At 44.6% G+C, this 17,872-nt stretch overlaps 1 protein-coding gene across 5 annotated transcripts in view; it reads right to left on the bottom strand.

Annotated features, from left to right (window-relative positions):
• Nucleotides 1-17,872, bottom strand: part of NR5A2 (nuclear receptor subfamily 5 group A member 2) — a 138,857-nt gene that overhangs the window by 59,722 nt on the left and 61,263 nt on the right. For all 5 annotated transcript variants that reach the window (XM_077902403.1, XM_077902399.1, XM_077902398.1 and 2 more), the window contains one exon: nt 5,516-5,635. In XM_077902403.1, coding sequence (XP_077758529.1) covers nt 5,516-5,635 — 120 coding nt within the window. The remainder of the gene's footprint in view (nt 1-5,515; nt 5,636-17,872) is intronic.

The following is a 17,872-nucleotide window of genomic DNA, read 5'->3' as shown; positions in this document are numbered from 1 at the left end:
TCTGGGCAGCTTGGAATGCCCATCTGACTCCCTTTGCACTTCCTCCTCTGAACCTTCCTTCCACCTTATCTGAACCTGTGTCATGCGGCCTACCTGTGAAAGTGCACAGTGCACAGCACTAGGCAAGGCTCAGTCGTTAGATGATAAATCACTCCTCTTATCACCACTGAGTGCAGGGCTGTGTAGACTGCCCCCCCCATCTTTGACGTCCCTTCAATGATTAGGCCTTTGCAAATATTGCTAGATTAAATGAATCAGGTTGTTTTTCTCCTCTAGGGGACCGTTTAGCTGCCATTGGGGTATTTTGCATGTTCCTTTGAAACAATGCTGTTTAATTTTCTCACCATGATATCCACATCATGACTCGAGGCCTCTATATCATTGTCTCAAAGTTCACACGCTGCACAAATCTGTGGTAGTAGGTCAGTGTGTTTCGGTGGCAGATGGACTATTTCATTTAGGAAAAAAGTAAGAAAACTTCACATTTAGGAAGAAAACTCAACAGAAACAGTTGATTTAGGGTGTTGGCATTATGAATGACCCTTTTTCTTCTTTCTAGCATTTTCTTAATGCAGAAATGATTTTAGAACATTAAGTGATAATCACATTAAACTATCTCTAGTGATTTATTCTTATTATGTGTTTATAATGTCACACCAAAAAATACATATATATCAATAAAACAAAAACATTTGGGCAGCCTGGATGGCTCAGCGGTTTGGCGCTGCCTTCAGCCCAGGGCCTGATCCTGGAGACCCGGGATCGAGTCCCGCATCGGGCTCCTGCATGGAGCCTGCTTCTCCCTCTGCCTGGGTCTCTGCCTCTCTCTCTGTGTCTCTCATGAATAAATAAATAAATAAAATCTTTAAAAAAAATTCATATATATATAGGCTCAATAAAGAAGAAATGAATGTTCTGCTTGGAAGTTCCACAGAAACTGCCATGCACAGAAACTATGTGAAGACCAAACTGGGAGCTTATGGTGAAAGCAAGCTCTGCAGCATCTGAGAGTCATACGGAAAAGCAGTATGGTGCGTTGGTTAAGAACACACACTTTGGGAAGCCCGCATGGCTCAGCTGGATGATCACCTGACTCTTGGTTTCTCAGGGTGGTGAGATCGAGCCCTGTGTCAGGCTCTGTGCTCAGCGTGGAGTCTGCTTGTCCCTCTCTCTCTGCTCCTCCCTTGGCTCTTTCTCTCTCTCTCTCTAAAATAAATAAATAAAGTCTTAAAAAAATGCGAACTTTGGCACCAGGTGGCCTCGATCAGAAAGTTCTACCTTTTTTATTGGTGTGCTTTGACCTTGCCTCACCTACTTCACCTCTCTTTGTTCTCGATTCCTCATCTGTAAAATGGGGATGATAATAGTAATAAACAGCACTTTCTTCATAGGGATGCTGACGTCCTAAATGTCAGCTTCATGTTAGCTTAGTTTTGACAGCTTCTTATCTTCACGTCCGCACTTTACAGAACTATTTCTTGTAATTCCCATCGCACTTCTCAGAGGCAGATTTCCCAGAGCCCTCACTGGAGAGGTGAGGACACTGCAACTTGAAAGGTGAGGGCAGCTCCTCAGAAGGCAGAGCTCGTAAGCTGTGGACTGGGGGCTCGAACACAGGTCAGTTCGATTCTAAACTAGACTAATGTGTGTTACACACACACACGTGTGGACACCATTTTCGTAGCAGAGAGCAAGCAGCCTGCACTGGTAATGAAAATATACTCCACCTATAGTTTGATTGTTGTTAGACTATAAAGTAAAAGAAGTTTGCTCCTTTTTTTTTTTTTTTTTTTGCTTTCTTTAACTACCTTTTAAAAATCATATCTCGGGATCCCTGGGTGGCGCAGCGGTTTAGCGCCTGCCTTTGGCCCGGGGCGCGATCCTGGAGACCTGGGATCGAATCCCACGTCGGGCTCCCGGTGCATGGAGCCTGCTTCTCCCTCTGCCTGTGTCTCTGCCTCTCTCTCTCTCTCTCTCTCTGTGTGTGTGTGACTATCATAAATAAATAAAAATTAAAAAAAAATAAAAAATAAAAATCATATCTCCTCACCCCCCTCGGGGTGCCTGGAAGGCTCAGTCAGTTGTGCGACCAACTCTTGGTGTCAGCTCAGGTCGTGATCTCAGGGCACTGAGATCGAGCCCCACACTGCGCTTTAAGACCAATGCAAAGTCTGCTTTTCCCTCTGCCTCTGTTCCTCTCCCTGCTCTCACACGCTCTCTCTTTCATAAGTAAATAAGATCTTAAAAAAGAGAATCTTTCCTCTCCCCCCAGAATATTGCTCTACTCTTACATTTCATACAGTCATTTCTGTCCTCGTCATTATTTTAACCATCTTCCTAAAATTAGCATGCTTCAAATAATTTATTGCTGTTATTGTTGTTTTAACAACAACAACAATCTAGGTTTGCCCACACTTGCAATCAGAGAGGTATTTACCATTCTAAGAAGATTATACCTAGCATTTTCACATATCTCCCCCTGCATCTTGGGGTGGGAAGCAGTACACGTCTACTGCAGTGAAAAGCAGCTTCTTAATGTGTCTCAGCCTCATGAAAGCAACTGGGAAGGTATAAGAAGGTACAGATGAGATGTAGGAACACGTTGGGGATGAATACTTGGGGTGTGGAGTCCAAGTTAACTTGTTTTAATTAAGCTCTTAACTTAGGATAGGATGGTTCTAATTTAGTACCAGCAACTAATATTTATCATGCGCCTAATATATTCAGCACTAAATAGGGGCATGGAGATGGAGATGTAAATTATGTCTAGGACTCCACATTCAAATATCTTTCTCATTCTGTTGCAAAGGTTGCATGCTTTTGAAAGGTCTTCCTTATAGTACTTCTTTCACTTTTATTTAAGAAATTGCAAGATGGGGGCACCTGAGTGGCTCAGTGGTCAAACATCTGCTTTTGGCTCAGGTCGTGATCCCGGGATCGAGTCCCTGCATCGGGCTCCCAGCCTGCTTCTCCCTCTACCAATGTCCCTGCCCCCCTCTCTGTGTATCTCTCATGAATAAATAAATAAATAAATAATAATAATAATAATAATAATAATAATAATAAATCTTAAAAAAAAGAAAGAAAAGAAATTGCAGAATGGGGGTGCCTGGGTGGCTCAGTCAGTTAAGTATTGGACTCTTGGTTTGGGCTCAGGTCATGATTTCAGGGTCCTGAGATCAAGCCTGCTTAATAGTCTCTCTCTCCTTCACAAAAAAGAAAAGAAGAGAAAAGAAAAGAGAAAGAAATTGTAGGAGTATCTCCCTACTTGCTAGATGGAATGCTGCCCAATTCATGAATCACTTAATAAAGCCAATGAATGAAAGAAAGAAAGAAAGAAAGAAAGAAAGAAAGAAAGAAAGAAAGAAATTAATTACAGGAAGCACAGAGATACATTCAAAATGTTTTGTCTAGCCTATTCCACAAAAGACAATACAAGGTTTGTTCCATAATTTTCATAAATAAGAATGTCTGGTTATAATGCATCATTACTAGGCTAGCCATGGGATTGGAGGGAAAAAGGTAGGGGAGGGGTTTGATCGCAATGAGACTTGCTCTACAAGGGCAGAGGAGGGAGCTAGAAGAGGCTGGGGGGCGGGAGAGGTGTGAGGGAAGCACTAGTTCTCCACTAGGGACTTCTTTATTCTGCTGTGATGGCAAAACATGAAGTAGCAATAATTGATACTAAAGATGATAAATACCATCTATTTCTGACTGTTCCTGGTTTTGAAAATCAGACAGACAAGAAATGCACTTTCTCTACTTTTTAAATGGTAATTACCTTTAGCGGGGGACAGCACTTAAGGCAAAATGAAATGTGAAATAAGGAAGATTTCTAAAGAGCAAGGATGGAAGTGCTTGGAGAAAGAACGGCACAAACACATTTGATTTCTGAGACTCAGAAGGAAATGAAATCAAATTAATTTGTGGGCTGAGGCTCCTTCTAATGCAGTTCCTCGTTGGGCAGGGGTGGGTGGCTGGGGGAGGGGGCTGGGAGGCACACCAGTGACTAAACTCTAGAAATGGGTACATTTCCTCCCCGAGACTTGGGTCACTGGGCGAAAACACTAAACAAAAATTTGAAAGTACAGGCAGTCAAGCCCATGGGACTTTATTTTCTCATCTAGAAGGCTTTTCTCATGAGATGTACAGAAAGCAGGGACCAGACAGTGATGGCGATGGTTGAATTGATCCAATTTGCAAAATCTCTGCGATCGCGCTTGCCTTTAATTTGATTGGGAAAATGTGATTTATTAATAATACAGCAAATGGTGTGGAGACAGCCTTTCATTTTTAAATATGCACTGCTGTGGTTTCACAGCACATAAACATTTACTGCTGGATGTAAAAGACCACGGTGCCCGAGTACTCAAGTACGGGAGTACTGAACGCTGCAGCGATGCCTGAATAGAAATGACCCAATGGACTTAGGGAATCACTATGTTCCATGCATTTATTTTAATAACACATCAGTTATCGAATGAAGGCTAAGAAATGGGACGGACATGCCAAAATCCTATAAAGTTGGACCTAGGCGCATTGAGTACTTTCTGTTCCCCAGCTACCCATGAGGCCAACAACTATCTCTCCTCCTTCAAGTCTTTGTTAAAAGGTCACCTCCTCAATAAGAGGAAACCAACTACTCTTATTTACACTACAAAGTCTTGGGTCACAATGCGACATACACCCGTGGATGTGAGCTGATTCCATTTTACACGGCACTTTCTCTTTTTCCCTTTTCTTCTTTTCTTCAACAGCACTTTGACCTCTAACACATTATACGTGTCTTATATATAGGTTTGCTATGGAATTATTCGTTACAGTCAGCTCCTCCCTGCTATGATGTTAAGTGTCACGAGGGAAGCGTCCTGTTCTGTGTTGCTCACTAGTGCACGCCAAAGCCCTAAAATAGTGATGGGCAACACTACTGGATATTCAATGAATATCTGTTGGCTGACCAGATATCTACTCAGAAAGGAGTAGGAACTAACAGTAATTTTTTTTCTATTTTCCCTTTAAATAATGGCTGGCTCTTAAAAATTGGAACTCTTATCCCTTTTCCCTTGCTTGCCTTGCTGCCAACTATTTAGTTTATATGTGATATTTGAATCGGTCTCTTCCACCACTACGATGCCAAAATAGTAAGGATTCCACAATTTATAAGCTTTTTAAATAGCTGATAAAACAAGTGTGGTAGATGCAGAAACGTGAGGAAAAAATGCTGGGTACTAATCATGAATTCTGATTTAGCGGTTGTTTTGACCCTTCAAAGCACAACTTTCAATCCCAGCAGAGTGAAAGCAGCAGAATGTTTGTGATTATGTTTGCTTTTACAAGTTTAACCGTAATCATCAGTGTAGGAACAGAGTGCACCAAGTCAGCTTTTCTAAATTATTTGCAGCCAATCTTTCCCTTTCAAAGCACCAGAGTGCTTCTGACCTAGTTAAATTCCTGCCATTCTGAACATGCTTAATAAAAGACATTTTTGGGGGGTGGGGGTGGTCTCTCTACTCACTTGTTGCCCAGTAACCAGGAAGATTGACCCTTCTTTTCCATGTACCACTTGTCGGTAAATGTGGTCGAGAATTAAGAGCTCACTCCAGCAATTCTGGAGCAGCTTCATTTGGTCATCAACCTATAAAAGAAATAGAAAGGAATGACACTGTTATTCGCTACATTTTTTTTTTTTTTTTGCTTCTTCATAATTTTCTACCTAAGAGTACTCACTATGAGCAAGAAGTCTCCGCCAATGGTCGTCATAGCGCAAATGCTCAGAAATTACATCACTGCTCCTGAATATCATTATTTTCATTTGGAGAAATACTTTTTTAGGCCACATATGAATACTTAAGAGTAGTATTTATAATCAATGAGCTGCTAGGAAAAGGCCCTCCATTAGATCGGTCTGACATTAACAGCGCTATTAGAGTTTGCTTGTGGGAGGTACAGGTGCCTCACACCGTCCTCAGTAGACCCCATTAGAATGACCCCAAATAGCCCATGCTTATGTATCTAGAGTTGAATACATTGACCCACAGCTGAAATAGTATATAGATATTAGCAAGCTAGCAAGTTGCCAAACTGAGAAGATTTATATAAAAGACAATTAGCATGCCAGCACCGATGGCTTCTAAAGATAGAGGCACATGCCATTATTTGTCATCAGAGTTAACTGGAAGTCCAAACTGTGCTAGACTTTGAACTGAACAATCATCAACCATGGTCTTGAGGCTAATCTACATTTACTTTATGATTTGGACAATTTTCCCACAAACTCTCTAAACGTTCAATTTCCATAACTGGAAAATGAACCAAGAACATGACCTCCCTCACAGGACTGCCATGAGGATTAGAATGAAATGTGCTGTGTCATAGTGAGCATTTTATTCTTATGTCATCTCGTTCTCCAGGGGACCACATTCTTCAGTGACAAAAACCACACTCGTTTCACATACAGTTCACATCATCGATGGTCTGAATGTGAAGAGCATATTGATCCATTGCCATGGCTACTTGTAACAACAGTTCGCTCTTCATTTTGTAATAACCACCAGCCAAAGACGCTGTTTTTCTCCACATGCGGTGGCCATATTTAGATTTACGCTACTCATTTATAGAAAGAACACCTCACGTTGATATGTTGTGTAGTAGTTTGCTAAATGTTTGTATTTTGCCTTAGATTTGATGGACAGAACATGTCTTTGAAGTTAGCAGAACTGGTACCATTTTTTCCACTTATAGATGAGAAAACAGGGCTCAGGCTAAAAAATTCTCTCTCAAGCTCTAGGCTATCTCCAAATTACAAGAGGTGTGAGAATTTTCTAAATGAAATTAATTTGACTTACTTTTAACAAATTAAGTGGCCATTCCATGGAACTCTGGATAGCTGGCTGATGCTTAGGAAGTTAGCACGCATCGATCTTTTTTTTTTTTTTTTTTTAAAGTTCAAACATTTTTTTTTTAATTTTTATTTATTTATGATAGTCATCACAGAGAGAGAGAGGGAGGCAGAGACACAGGCAGAGGGAGAAGCAGGCTCCATGCACCGGGAGCCTGACGTGGGATTCGATCCCGGGTCTCCAGGATCGCGCCCTGGGCCAAAGGCAGGCGCCAAACCGCTGCGCCACCCAGGGATCCCCGCATCGATCTTTTTTTAAAGATTTTATTTATTTATGCATGAGAGACAGAGAGAGAGAGAGAGAGAGGCAGAGACACAGGCAGAGGGAGAAGCAGGCTCCATACAGGGAGCCCGATGCTGGACTCGATCCTGGGTCTCCAGGATCAGGCCCTGGACGGAAGGCGGCGCTAAACTGCTGAGCATTGATTAGCAGTGATAGGAGCCTGTGACTAACTTTATTTCTATGAGTCCAGGACATAGTGATTGTGGTCAAGAGAGCATTGAACTCATAGTACAAAGAAGGATTCAAGACACAGTTTTCTACACTTTCCAGCTGTGAGAGCTTGGTCAAACCACTTAATTCTCTAAGACTTATTTTCTCACCTAAAAATACATGAGATAGGTTTTGTGAGGATGAAATAGAGAGAGTGGATGGGAAATCCCCTCTGTAAAGTAAAAAATAGCACACAAATGAAAAAACAATAAACAGAGGGCCCCTGCCTGGTGATACCACATTGCTTCTGCGGAGAAGAAGAAAAGCAAGAGTATTAAAACTACACAAAACTACAATCAGGGTCTGGGATCAGGAAAACACATCCTCCAACATCTCCATTAGAAATAATTTGAGGGGATCCCTGGGTAGCTCAGCGGTTTGGTGCCTGCCTTTGGCCCAGGGCGAATCCTGGGGTCTCAGGATCGAGTCCCACTTTGGGCTCCTGGCATGGAGCCTGCTTCTCCCTCTGCCTGTGTCTCTGCCTCATAAATAAATAAATAAATAAATAAATAAATAAATAAATAAATCTTGAGAAAAGAAAGAAAGAAAGAAAGAAAGAAAGAAAGAAAGAAGAAAGAAAGAAAGAATTTGAACCAGTTAGTCTCTTCTGATCAAAAGAATTTCAATCATGGGCACCTGGGTGGCTCAGTTGTGCGGCTGACTCTTGGTTTTGGCTCAGGTCATGATCTCCTGGGTCGTGGGATCGAGCCCCGTGTCAGACTCTGCACTTGGTGGATGTCAGCTTAAAGATTCTCTCCCTCTGTCCCTCCCCCTACTCTCTCCCTCTGTTTCTCTAAAATAAATGAATAAATTCGAAAAAAAAAAAAAGTATTTCACTCATTAAGTAAATAGATAATTTTTAAGAACTGATTATTTGGTGAGCATGAGTGCCAGACTGGGACGTAATGGTGAACAAGACAAATGCAGGCTCTACCTTGTGAAAATTACTCTCCCGGGGGACAATGCTCACCCCAACACTCCTTAGTGGTTTAGTGACAATAGGAGGTCGTGTTCTTCTCTATGGGAACATCTCCAGTGTTGTGCGGTGTGACAAGTCAGGCTTTGGGCAGCAGTTGATGTAAATCCACCTAAATGTGCCCCATAAATTGTTGTCACAAGGAGCTGGGGCAAATGTCCCCAAAACATACATGTTGTAGCACTCAGAGCAGATTCCAGGAACTGTCTCTGCAGATGCTTGGGGTGATTGCTAAACAAAGTATACTTTGCTCTACTGGGTTTTATCATATTTTCATTCCAGCAAACACAGGATCAGCATCTTGCTTTAAACTGATCACTCTGTTATGGCAGTTTGGTTCCACTGTACATTTTTTGGGTTTGTGTGTATGAGAGAGAGAAAGAGAGAGAGAGGAAGTTTTGGTCATTTAATTATCACTCTTTTGAGGAAAACCTAAAATCCTCCCCCCACCGAGACTGATCCCAAAAACAATTATTATACACGTTAATGTTGCAAACAATTTCAGAATGGGTGGGAGGGATACAGACTCCTCAAAGTGCATTTATTGCTCCCATCTTTTGGAAAGATGAAAGAGCCAGGGGATTATCTGCTGGCCAGCATAATTTTGGGAGCTATTTCATTAAGCGATTTCTTCCTCTTCGTTTGCATATGATGCACCTTTATTTTCATTTAGAACATGACAGAAATATCCCAGTTTTCCAGCACCAAGCCATGTTCCAATCCTAAAACAGAATTTGACTTCTCCAGCCTTCTTCTCTTTGGGGATGTTGAAGATACTTCTTCCAAACAAAGGTTATATTTTGTCTAGTGGTCAGAAAAAGAATGGGGTGTATCATTTTCAGATTTTTATGCCTAACTCAGTGTGTGTGTGTGTGTGAGAGAGAGACAGAGACAGAGAGAGAGAGAAAAACAGAGACAGAGAGAGAAAGAGAGAGAGAGACGGGTGCTGGCCAACTGCCAAGGAAGAAATGCAGGTCCTGTTTTCACGCATCCTCTCCACCTTTCTTACTAAGGGGTGGGATATTTTTTCATCCCCCCCTTGTGTTGCCCTTGTGCTGCCTACGTCCAGAGGCAGTAAGAAGATAGAAAGCCTTTTAAATCTGCCTATTCCCTGGCTCCTCTGCTGCTTCAGGAATTGCAAGAATGGGTGAACGTGTCCACTACCTATATTGAGCTGGTAGCTTGTGGTTTCTTATTTTGTACCGTTGCCCTCCTCGTGGTTTCCGTGGTGGCTGACAGAGGACCGCGCCTTCCGAGGCCTCTGATGGAGGATCGGGGCTTCAGTGGCTTCAGTGGTGTCTAACAGAGGACCGCGCCTTCCCTGGCGCCTGACGGGGGACCACACCTTCCGAGGTGCCTGACGGAGGACCGCGCCTTCCGTGGTGTCTGAGGGAGAACCCCGCCTTCTGAGGCCTCTGACGGAGGATCGGGGCTTCGGTGGTGTCTGACCGAGGACCGCTGCTGTGACCTCCCGGTTTTCTCCAAGTACCGTAATCCCTGTGCCTCGTCCGCGCTCCGTGGGGACGGGGTGGGGGGGACCCTACAGCTGGAGCTCCCACAGGCCCTCCCACAGCACCCGGCAAGAAAAAAAAATTTTTAAAGATGCTTTTTCAGAGCTGCTTGCTGCCGTCGCGTCTGCCCGTGCCCCCTGAGCACCGCGGCGCCCGGCCTCCGAGGGGTCAGGCCCGCTGCACTCTGCGGCCCGTGCAGACTCGGGGGCTCCGCAGCCCCCCTTCCCGAGGGCCCGACGGCTGGGGCGGCCCCCGACTGCCGGGCGTGCTACCCCTCCTCCCGGGCACCGGATGCCTGGCTCTGGCCGTCGCTGAGGGGCTCCCCTCCCACGGGCCACTTCATCAGTCCCCACACTCGGTCATGCCCTGCATCCCGTCGTCCCGCAACTGGCGAGCGTGCAGCAGCCCAGGCCCTGGCGCCAGAGGACAGGTGAGGCCGGCCCACCTCGGGAGAAGAGGAGCTGCAATTTCCAAGGTATTTTTTCCCCCTTTGGAAAACAGAGTTATTGTTGACATGAGAGGCTGGGCGGTGGCAGGGGCAGTAACCACCACTTCGGAGTGGGCTCCCCAGGTATTAGCGCTGCAGGTAAAGCACCTGGGGCGGCCCACGGAGGCGCGTTCCCATCGGGGCCAAACCCCTCGCAGGCAGCCCCACGGCCTCGGACAGTCCCGCGTTATCAGCTATAATAGGAGGAAGGACTTATCTCAGGAACCTAGTTACTCATCACAGAAACTATTTATCTTGACGTTCGTTACCGACGAGCGTGTAAAGGTATACAGGCCCCATATTGTTAATGCAGCACACTTCCCACCACCCAGAGTGTGTTAATCATTAGAAACGCGTGCTTTCTCATCAGAACAGCGAGTGTGAGCAAACAATTAGAAGAAGAAAAATGTGTAGAGCTTTCTCAAGCGGGCATTTGACTTATCAAAACCCTTTCTGTTGCCCCCTCCCCTTTAGCTTTTAAGAGTCTGGCCAACTGAACCCGTGATTTCAATCTCCTTCCTGCGGAGAGGGGTGGGGGGGTGTGAACAGTTGACATCACGAACCACTGTGGTCAAACTTGAAGACAGACATACTTAGGGACATGTTCTACTGACACGGATGGGTGATTTAAAAGTGGAAGGGTGGGCAGCCCCGGTGGCGCAGTGGTTGGGCGCCGCCTGCAGCCTGGGGTGTGATCCTGGAGACCCGGGATCGAGTCTCACATCGGGCTCCCTGCCTGGAGCCTGCTTCTCCCTCTGCCTGTGTCTCTGCCTCTCTCTCTCTGTGTCTATGAATGAATAAATAAAATCTTTAAAAAATAAAAATAAAAATGGAAGGGAAGGGATGCCTGGGTGGCTCAGAGGTTGAGCCACTGCCTTTGGCTCAGTGCATGATCCTGGAGACCCGGGATCGAGTCCCACAGCAGGCTCCCTGCATGGAGTCTGCTTCTCCCTCTGCTTAGGTCTCTCTCTCTCTCTCTCTCTCTCTGTCTCTCATAAATAAATAAATAAAATCTTTAAAAAAAAAGGTGGAAGGGAAACCATTTCTTACTTCTGATCATGAAGTCTGGGGTTCTTTGTGGAAAAAACTGAGGGGACACAGAGTTCAACTAGGACACAATCCCTGCCTTCAAGAAACCCACACCCCAGGACAGGAGGCGGAAGTATAAGTCAAGATAAGTCTGTCTAATTGCATGTGCAAGAAGAAGCTGGGGAACACTTTACCCTGCTTCACTTCCTAGGGGGTCAGGGAAGCTTCTCAGAAGAGGGCACTTATTTTTTCTTTTTTTAAAAACATTTTTATTTATTCATTCATTTTATTTATTTATTCACGAGAGAGAGAGAAGCAGAAGACACAGCCAGAGGGAATCTGCAGGGAGCCCAATGTGGGACTCGATCCCAGGATCCCGGGATCACAACCTGAGCCAAAGGCAGACGCCCAACCGCTGAGCCTCCCAGGTGCCCTGAGAAGAAGGACACTTAAATGCAGGACTCAACCTTGTAGAATCACTGAACTCAGGACCTCCTGATAGAACAACTCTTGGAACAAAGTATTTTTAAGTGATGTGAAGATTCTTCACAATCATTACAAATAAAGTCCAGCTATTATTTCGTGTTTTGCTTTGTTTTTTTCTTTCTGGCAAAAAGAAAAAAAAAATTCCTCTAAATGGACCTCCTTTTTTTTCAGGCTCCCTTTTATGACAATTGGTGGCATTTATAAAAGTTTATTCAGAAGCACGGAGAGAAAAATCAAAACCAAGACAAATCAAAATCAACTTTCCAAATCTTAATGAGAACCTGCTCTGGGCAAGGCTGACACACAACTACTTTAATCCTTTACTGTTTTTATAAAGAACACTGCTGATTATCTGCAGCCTGTGTAATAAACTGCTACAAAGTCCAAGAAGAAATGATTTCACATTAGCAATGATTAAACAAGCACTAAAAACAATACTGTACAAGAGAAATAACAGCCAGTAAAACTCCCCTGTCAATTGTTGCAATACCCCACAGATTTATGACCAGGAGCTGCCTCTGCTTGGAGAGAACCAAGCGCGCTCGGTGCACTTCCTAACTGGGCTGCGGAGGCTCCAGGACACAGAGATGCGCCCGCCAGCACGTAGCCAGGGCTCTCGGCCCCTTTCTGTGTTTCTCCAGTGGAGAGGCCAAGGATTCCTCTCTCCTGTGATCTAACTTTGCAGGTGACGGAAGCAGGAGGCGGAGGGGTTTCACTGTATGACGTCCGCCCCATGCTTTCCTTCCACCAACCCCCTCCCGTCTACGCTCGGGGCACCTTGCATCTTGGGCATGCCCAACGGCCCACAGAGTCTAGGATCTCAGTAAGTCTCCTTGCTCCTCCCTTTTGTTCTAATTCATCATATACACGGTCACCACAGATACTGCTTTCAGAAAGGGAGAAGCACATAGACACAAATCCCTGGACGTGAAGCTCTTCCAAATTCCTTAGATTTTTCCCTTCTGAGATGGCCACCAAACCAGACCTCCCTAACCGGTGCACGCGGGGAGCAGTCACCGACCAACGTGCCCACCGATCCTTCAGCCTAGGGAGGCCTGGGGTGTCCAGAAACCGAGGGAGTGACGAGAGGTCGATGGCTGTCGTACAGCTGACATCCCTAATCTCCTGGGGAGTGGGGCCGCCTCAGACCCGCCCCACCTCCACATAATTAGGGGTCAAGTGAAAGAGTGGAGTGCGGCTGGGAAATGAGTAAGAGAGCTGTCAGCACAGGGAGAAGACGGAAAATAAAACAGACCGGCCTCTACTTCTTGACCACTTAATCCGGAGTCACTCCGCAAGGCAGTCAGAGGCCCCAAACCAAAGAACCCCAAAGGGACCCACTCTGTGACCCAGGGTCCAACAGCAGGCCTTCTCAACCACGATGAGTCATTACAAACAGGCTCAACAAATCTGCTGTTTAAGAAGTCAGGGAATGGTGTGGTTTGTGTTAGAGGTCTTCCATCGCGAATTCTATTTCTTTCACAGTCTAACGCATCCAAAGGTAAGTTTCATTTATCCAGAACATTCAAAGGCCTGGCGTACCTTATTTCTCAGGGATGTCACATGCGGTATTATTTTATTTTATTTTATTTTATTTTATTTTATTTTATTTTATTTTATTTTATTTTATTATCTTCTTTTATTTGAGTGAGAGAGGGAGAGATTGAAAGAGAGCATGTGTGGGAGGAAGGGCGGAGGGAGAGGGACCAGCAGACTCCCCACTGAGTGGCACTGGATCCCAGGACCCTGAGAGCAGGACCTGAGACGAAGGGACATGCTTACCCGACTGAGCCACCCAGGCGCCCCACATGCGGTATTATTTTGTACGAAGATGTGCTAATGCCAGATAATCTATATGAGTTTTTTTCATTTATATAAATGTGAGCTGATTACATACATAGGAGACATCTTTGTGGTTTGGAGATAATATTGCACAGTGTATGTACATGTTAAATATCACTTGAATTACGTATCGCACTGACAACATAATGGAATCCAGCCAATTTCTTTTGCGTGGAACAGTAGCTATAGTCTCAGAATTTGTCAAACCAAAGGATAAAATTTTCCCAGCTTTTATCTCTCCTGCTTTTTTAAAAGATTTTATTTATTTATTTATTTATTTAGTATGAGCAGGGGGAGGAAAAGAGGGGGAGGGAGAAAGAGAATCCCAAGCACACTCTCCCCTGAACCCAGAGCCCCACTTGGGGCTCGAGTCCAAAACCCCAATATCATGATCTGAGCTGAAACCAGGGGTCAGATGTTCAACCGACTTGAGTTATATATATAACTCAACTTACTATATTGATTTATTATAACTCAGTTATCTTACAGATGTATGTATAAAATGTCACATGTCCTTAAAATATCTGAAGCAGTTTTTATGTACACATAATAAAAGGTGAATGGAATAAATAAGAAAATGGAGATAAGAGGAAAATAAAGGTAAGATAACAAGCTGAAGCCAAGACTAGGCTCAGTCCCTAAAATCAGCTTCATAAAGCTTGTTTCAGTTATTGGAAATGGGCCACAATTTGGTTCCTTGCAGGCAAGGCACCATTACTAATATGATTTGTAGAATGCACGCGATAAAATCAGTTCCTTGCAAAGCAGCCTATCTTCGTACTGGACTCCGAGAGAAGTTTCTCTGTGGGTATTCCGAGGAGGAATTCTAGGTGCTGCAGTCAGCGAGGCTCCGACAACATCCTCAAGCACGCACAATATTTAGCCTTACAGAGAGAGTTCCTTTTAAAGCCAATGGCAACGTTAAGAGGCCACAAGAGAGCACAAATTTCTGATGGTCTGAGACCATCAGACCATCAGAAAGAGAACCTGAGACAATCCAGAAACGGAGAGAATGTCTTTATTTTAGGCCCCTTCCTTAATAGCACAGTTCAGGACCATCAGACCCCGTGAAGGAAGTGTGTGTGCTTTGCAGCTCGGAAATGTAGGTTCTTCTCTTGGCATTCTCGCCATGAGACTTTTGGCAAAGATTTCAAGCTCCTTAAACCTTGGTTGCTCTCCCAGCCATCGTTTTCGCTAAGCGATAGAGCTGTGAATGTGCCCCGCTCAGGGACTGGCACATGGCAGGCAGACACCTTAATGACGCTGGTTGGACCCAGCTCTAAATACATAAAAGGAGGTCAACTACAGGAGATGCAAAATGAAGTGCAAAAGAACAAATTTCAGGGGATGGAAAAGTTGATGAACAAGAAAATTATTTTAAGGCACATTAATGTGAAATATTTTCCAGTGCTTTCTCTTGCTGGGTGTTGTTTCATTTATGATCACTACCTGTTTGCTGTTCTCTAGCTCAGAAATCTCCTCTGTATAATTAAGGCAATGTTCCTCACATGTCCTGTCCTCACAGGTGGATATTATTCAAGCAATGAAGACAAAAGCCTTGAAGGATGAATATATTTTCTTTTAGCTTGGTTGGAATGTTCAGAAAGCATTCGTGAACAGGATTATCATTTTTGGAATATTCGTATCCTTCATTGTCCAGACGCTGCCTTAAAGGCAACAATGCCACCAGCCACAGAACCCCAGGCATGCAGCGGGCCCATTATCTGGACATGGGTGATGAAGGCATAAGTTGAGGAACGTTGTGGCTGCCCCACACCTTGTGAAACGGGCACGTGTTGAAATCCTTGGCATGAATACGTGTGGGGAAGAAACGGAAAAGCAGAGGATATTCTAGTGACCATGTTCTGTGACTCCCTTAAGGTCTTAAACGTAACTTCTTCCTTTGTAGACTGCATTTCAAAGCCAGAAAAAGAGTTGTCAGAGGCTAAAATGTCCTTGGGTCCTTTGTGGCTCGCTGTTTCAATCAGGCAGTTGGCCAAAGAAAGGAGGAAAGAACCCAAGTGGCCTGAATATCACTCACCAAAAATACAACTGAAATTAGGGCAGAGGCAAAAAGGAGGTCCCTAAGGACCATCCAGTGATGGGAACTCACTGGGCACAAAGGCTCCTGGGAGAGTTCCTCCACCCAGCCCCCCAGCGACATGAGGACAGCATACTCTCTCCACACAATTTACACGCTCCCTTTAGGTCACAGAGCCCAGCGTAAGGTCAATCCATGCCTTCTGAGGTACTCAGAAATGGATTCACAGGATGTGCAGCAGCAGTTGAGGAAAGAGCTCCAGGAGTCAAGGGTCAGCCCCCAGTGTGGGAGGGTTATTGCTAGGTAAACCAAGTAATTTCTGCTTCGTGAAAAATCTCTCGATAGTGTATATAGGGAAATACTCATTTCAGCGCTCCAAACTCAGTGCACCAGCAACACTAACTGTTCCTACCTGATGTCCTGTCTGGGGCCCTAGGAGTGGCATCCCCTGCCACTGACTTGAGGGCACCCCCATACTGATACTGTCTGAATCCTACATGGTCCTAGGAGGACAGTAGGTGCTTAGGTAATATTTGCTTGACCAAGGCTGAAAGGACCTAGCAGCCATTTGTAGTTCAACTACTTTGTTTTACAGAAGAGGAAGCTCAGGCCAGGTGGGCTGTGATGTAGATAAGGTTACTCAGGTGCCAGAAACAGAATAGGAATCCAGGTATTCTGAATCCTAGCCCAGTGCCCTATGATTATGCTTTCTTCACATAGGAAGGACAATCGTGTTTTTTTTCTCTGGAAGTTTATTTCTTTAAATAACACTGTCTCCATTTCTTTCTTGCAAGGAAGTAAATTAATGGTGATTTGATTTATTTCAAACTTGGGGCACCTGGGTGGCTTAGCGGTTGAGCACCTGCCTTTGGCTCAGGTCATGATCCTGGGGTCCCAGGATCAAGTCCCGTGTCGGGCTCCCCACAGGGAGCCTGCTTCTCCCTCTGCCTCTGTCTCTGCCTCTCTGTCTGTGTCTCTCATGAATAAATAAATAAAATATTTTTTTTAAATCTTATTTCAAACTTAAATAAGATTGTGACTTCAAAAATAAAGGCTTTTGGAAATACAAAAACATAAATAATGAATGATATAACCTTGGAATTGTCTGGACATAAAATCTAGATAGATGATCTTTCCTATTTTGGGGGAACGACTGTGAAGGTGACTTTGATGGAAGATGAGTTAAGATCAGGCATTTACTTAATTCCACGGGGGTCTGTTTTATGCCCCGAATTAGGTAAGAATGAGGTTCTTCTGGGTAAACTAGAATCAAGATGGAGAAGGGAACCAGAGAAATAAGATTACACGCCCTTAATATTTTGGAAAATCTACAAATTATGATACAATAGACTAGATTTTTCTCTCAAGCTGTTTAAGCAAATATTAATTTGATTTGATCCCAAGGCCTTTTTCCTAGTAGCCCACATATAACTTTATCAGGATGTGTCCATTTGGTCACAACAGAATGGGTGGCAATCTGCCAGCAGCCCATGGAAACCACCTTCCCCCAGTTGTGCTTGCTGGAGCGGCATTTGGGACAACCTCCCTCAGAACCTTTGGCCCTGTAGTGGTGCACCGAGCTTCTTGGTGCCTCCGTGTGTCATCAGTGAACAGGCTTGGTGACCATTTTCTGCCCTAGCCCCAGGCCCTGAAGACCAAAGGCCATCACAAAACTCCTGGTTGCTTGTGCCCTACTACAACTGCCTGCAGCTTGGCAGGGTGGAGTATAAGACTCCTGAGTCTCACTAAAGGGCCGAAACCTAGAAACAAAGAACATTATTGCCATGGAAACACTATTCACCAACATCATACAGTACTAATTTTGATCAATTGTTTAGTTCCCCAGATCTGGCCATTTAAAAGGGGTAAACATTTGGGGCACCTGGGTGGCATGATCAGTTGAGTACCCGACTCGGTTTCAGCTCAGATCCTGGTTTCATTGGTCGTGGGATCGAGCCCTCCATTGGACTCCATGCTCAGTAGGAAGTTGGCTTGGGGATTCTTTCCCTCTGCTCCACCCACAACTCTCTGGAGAGCACGTGTGCATTCCCCCCCCCCCCCCGCCTCAAATAAATAGATAAATCTTTAAAAAAAAATAAATAAATACAA

This window comes from Canis aureus, chromosome 6, assembly GCF_053574225.1.
Source record: "Canis aureus isolate CA01 chromosome 6, VMU_Caureus_v.1.0, whole genome shotgun sequence".
Classification (NCBI taxonomy): domain Eukaryota; kingdom Metazoa; phylum Chordata; class Mammalia; order Carnivora; family Canidae; genus Canis; species Canis aureus.
The sequence above is the reverse complement of the archived record's forward strand: the minus strand, read 5'-3'. Positions and strand labels throughout refer to the sequence as shown.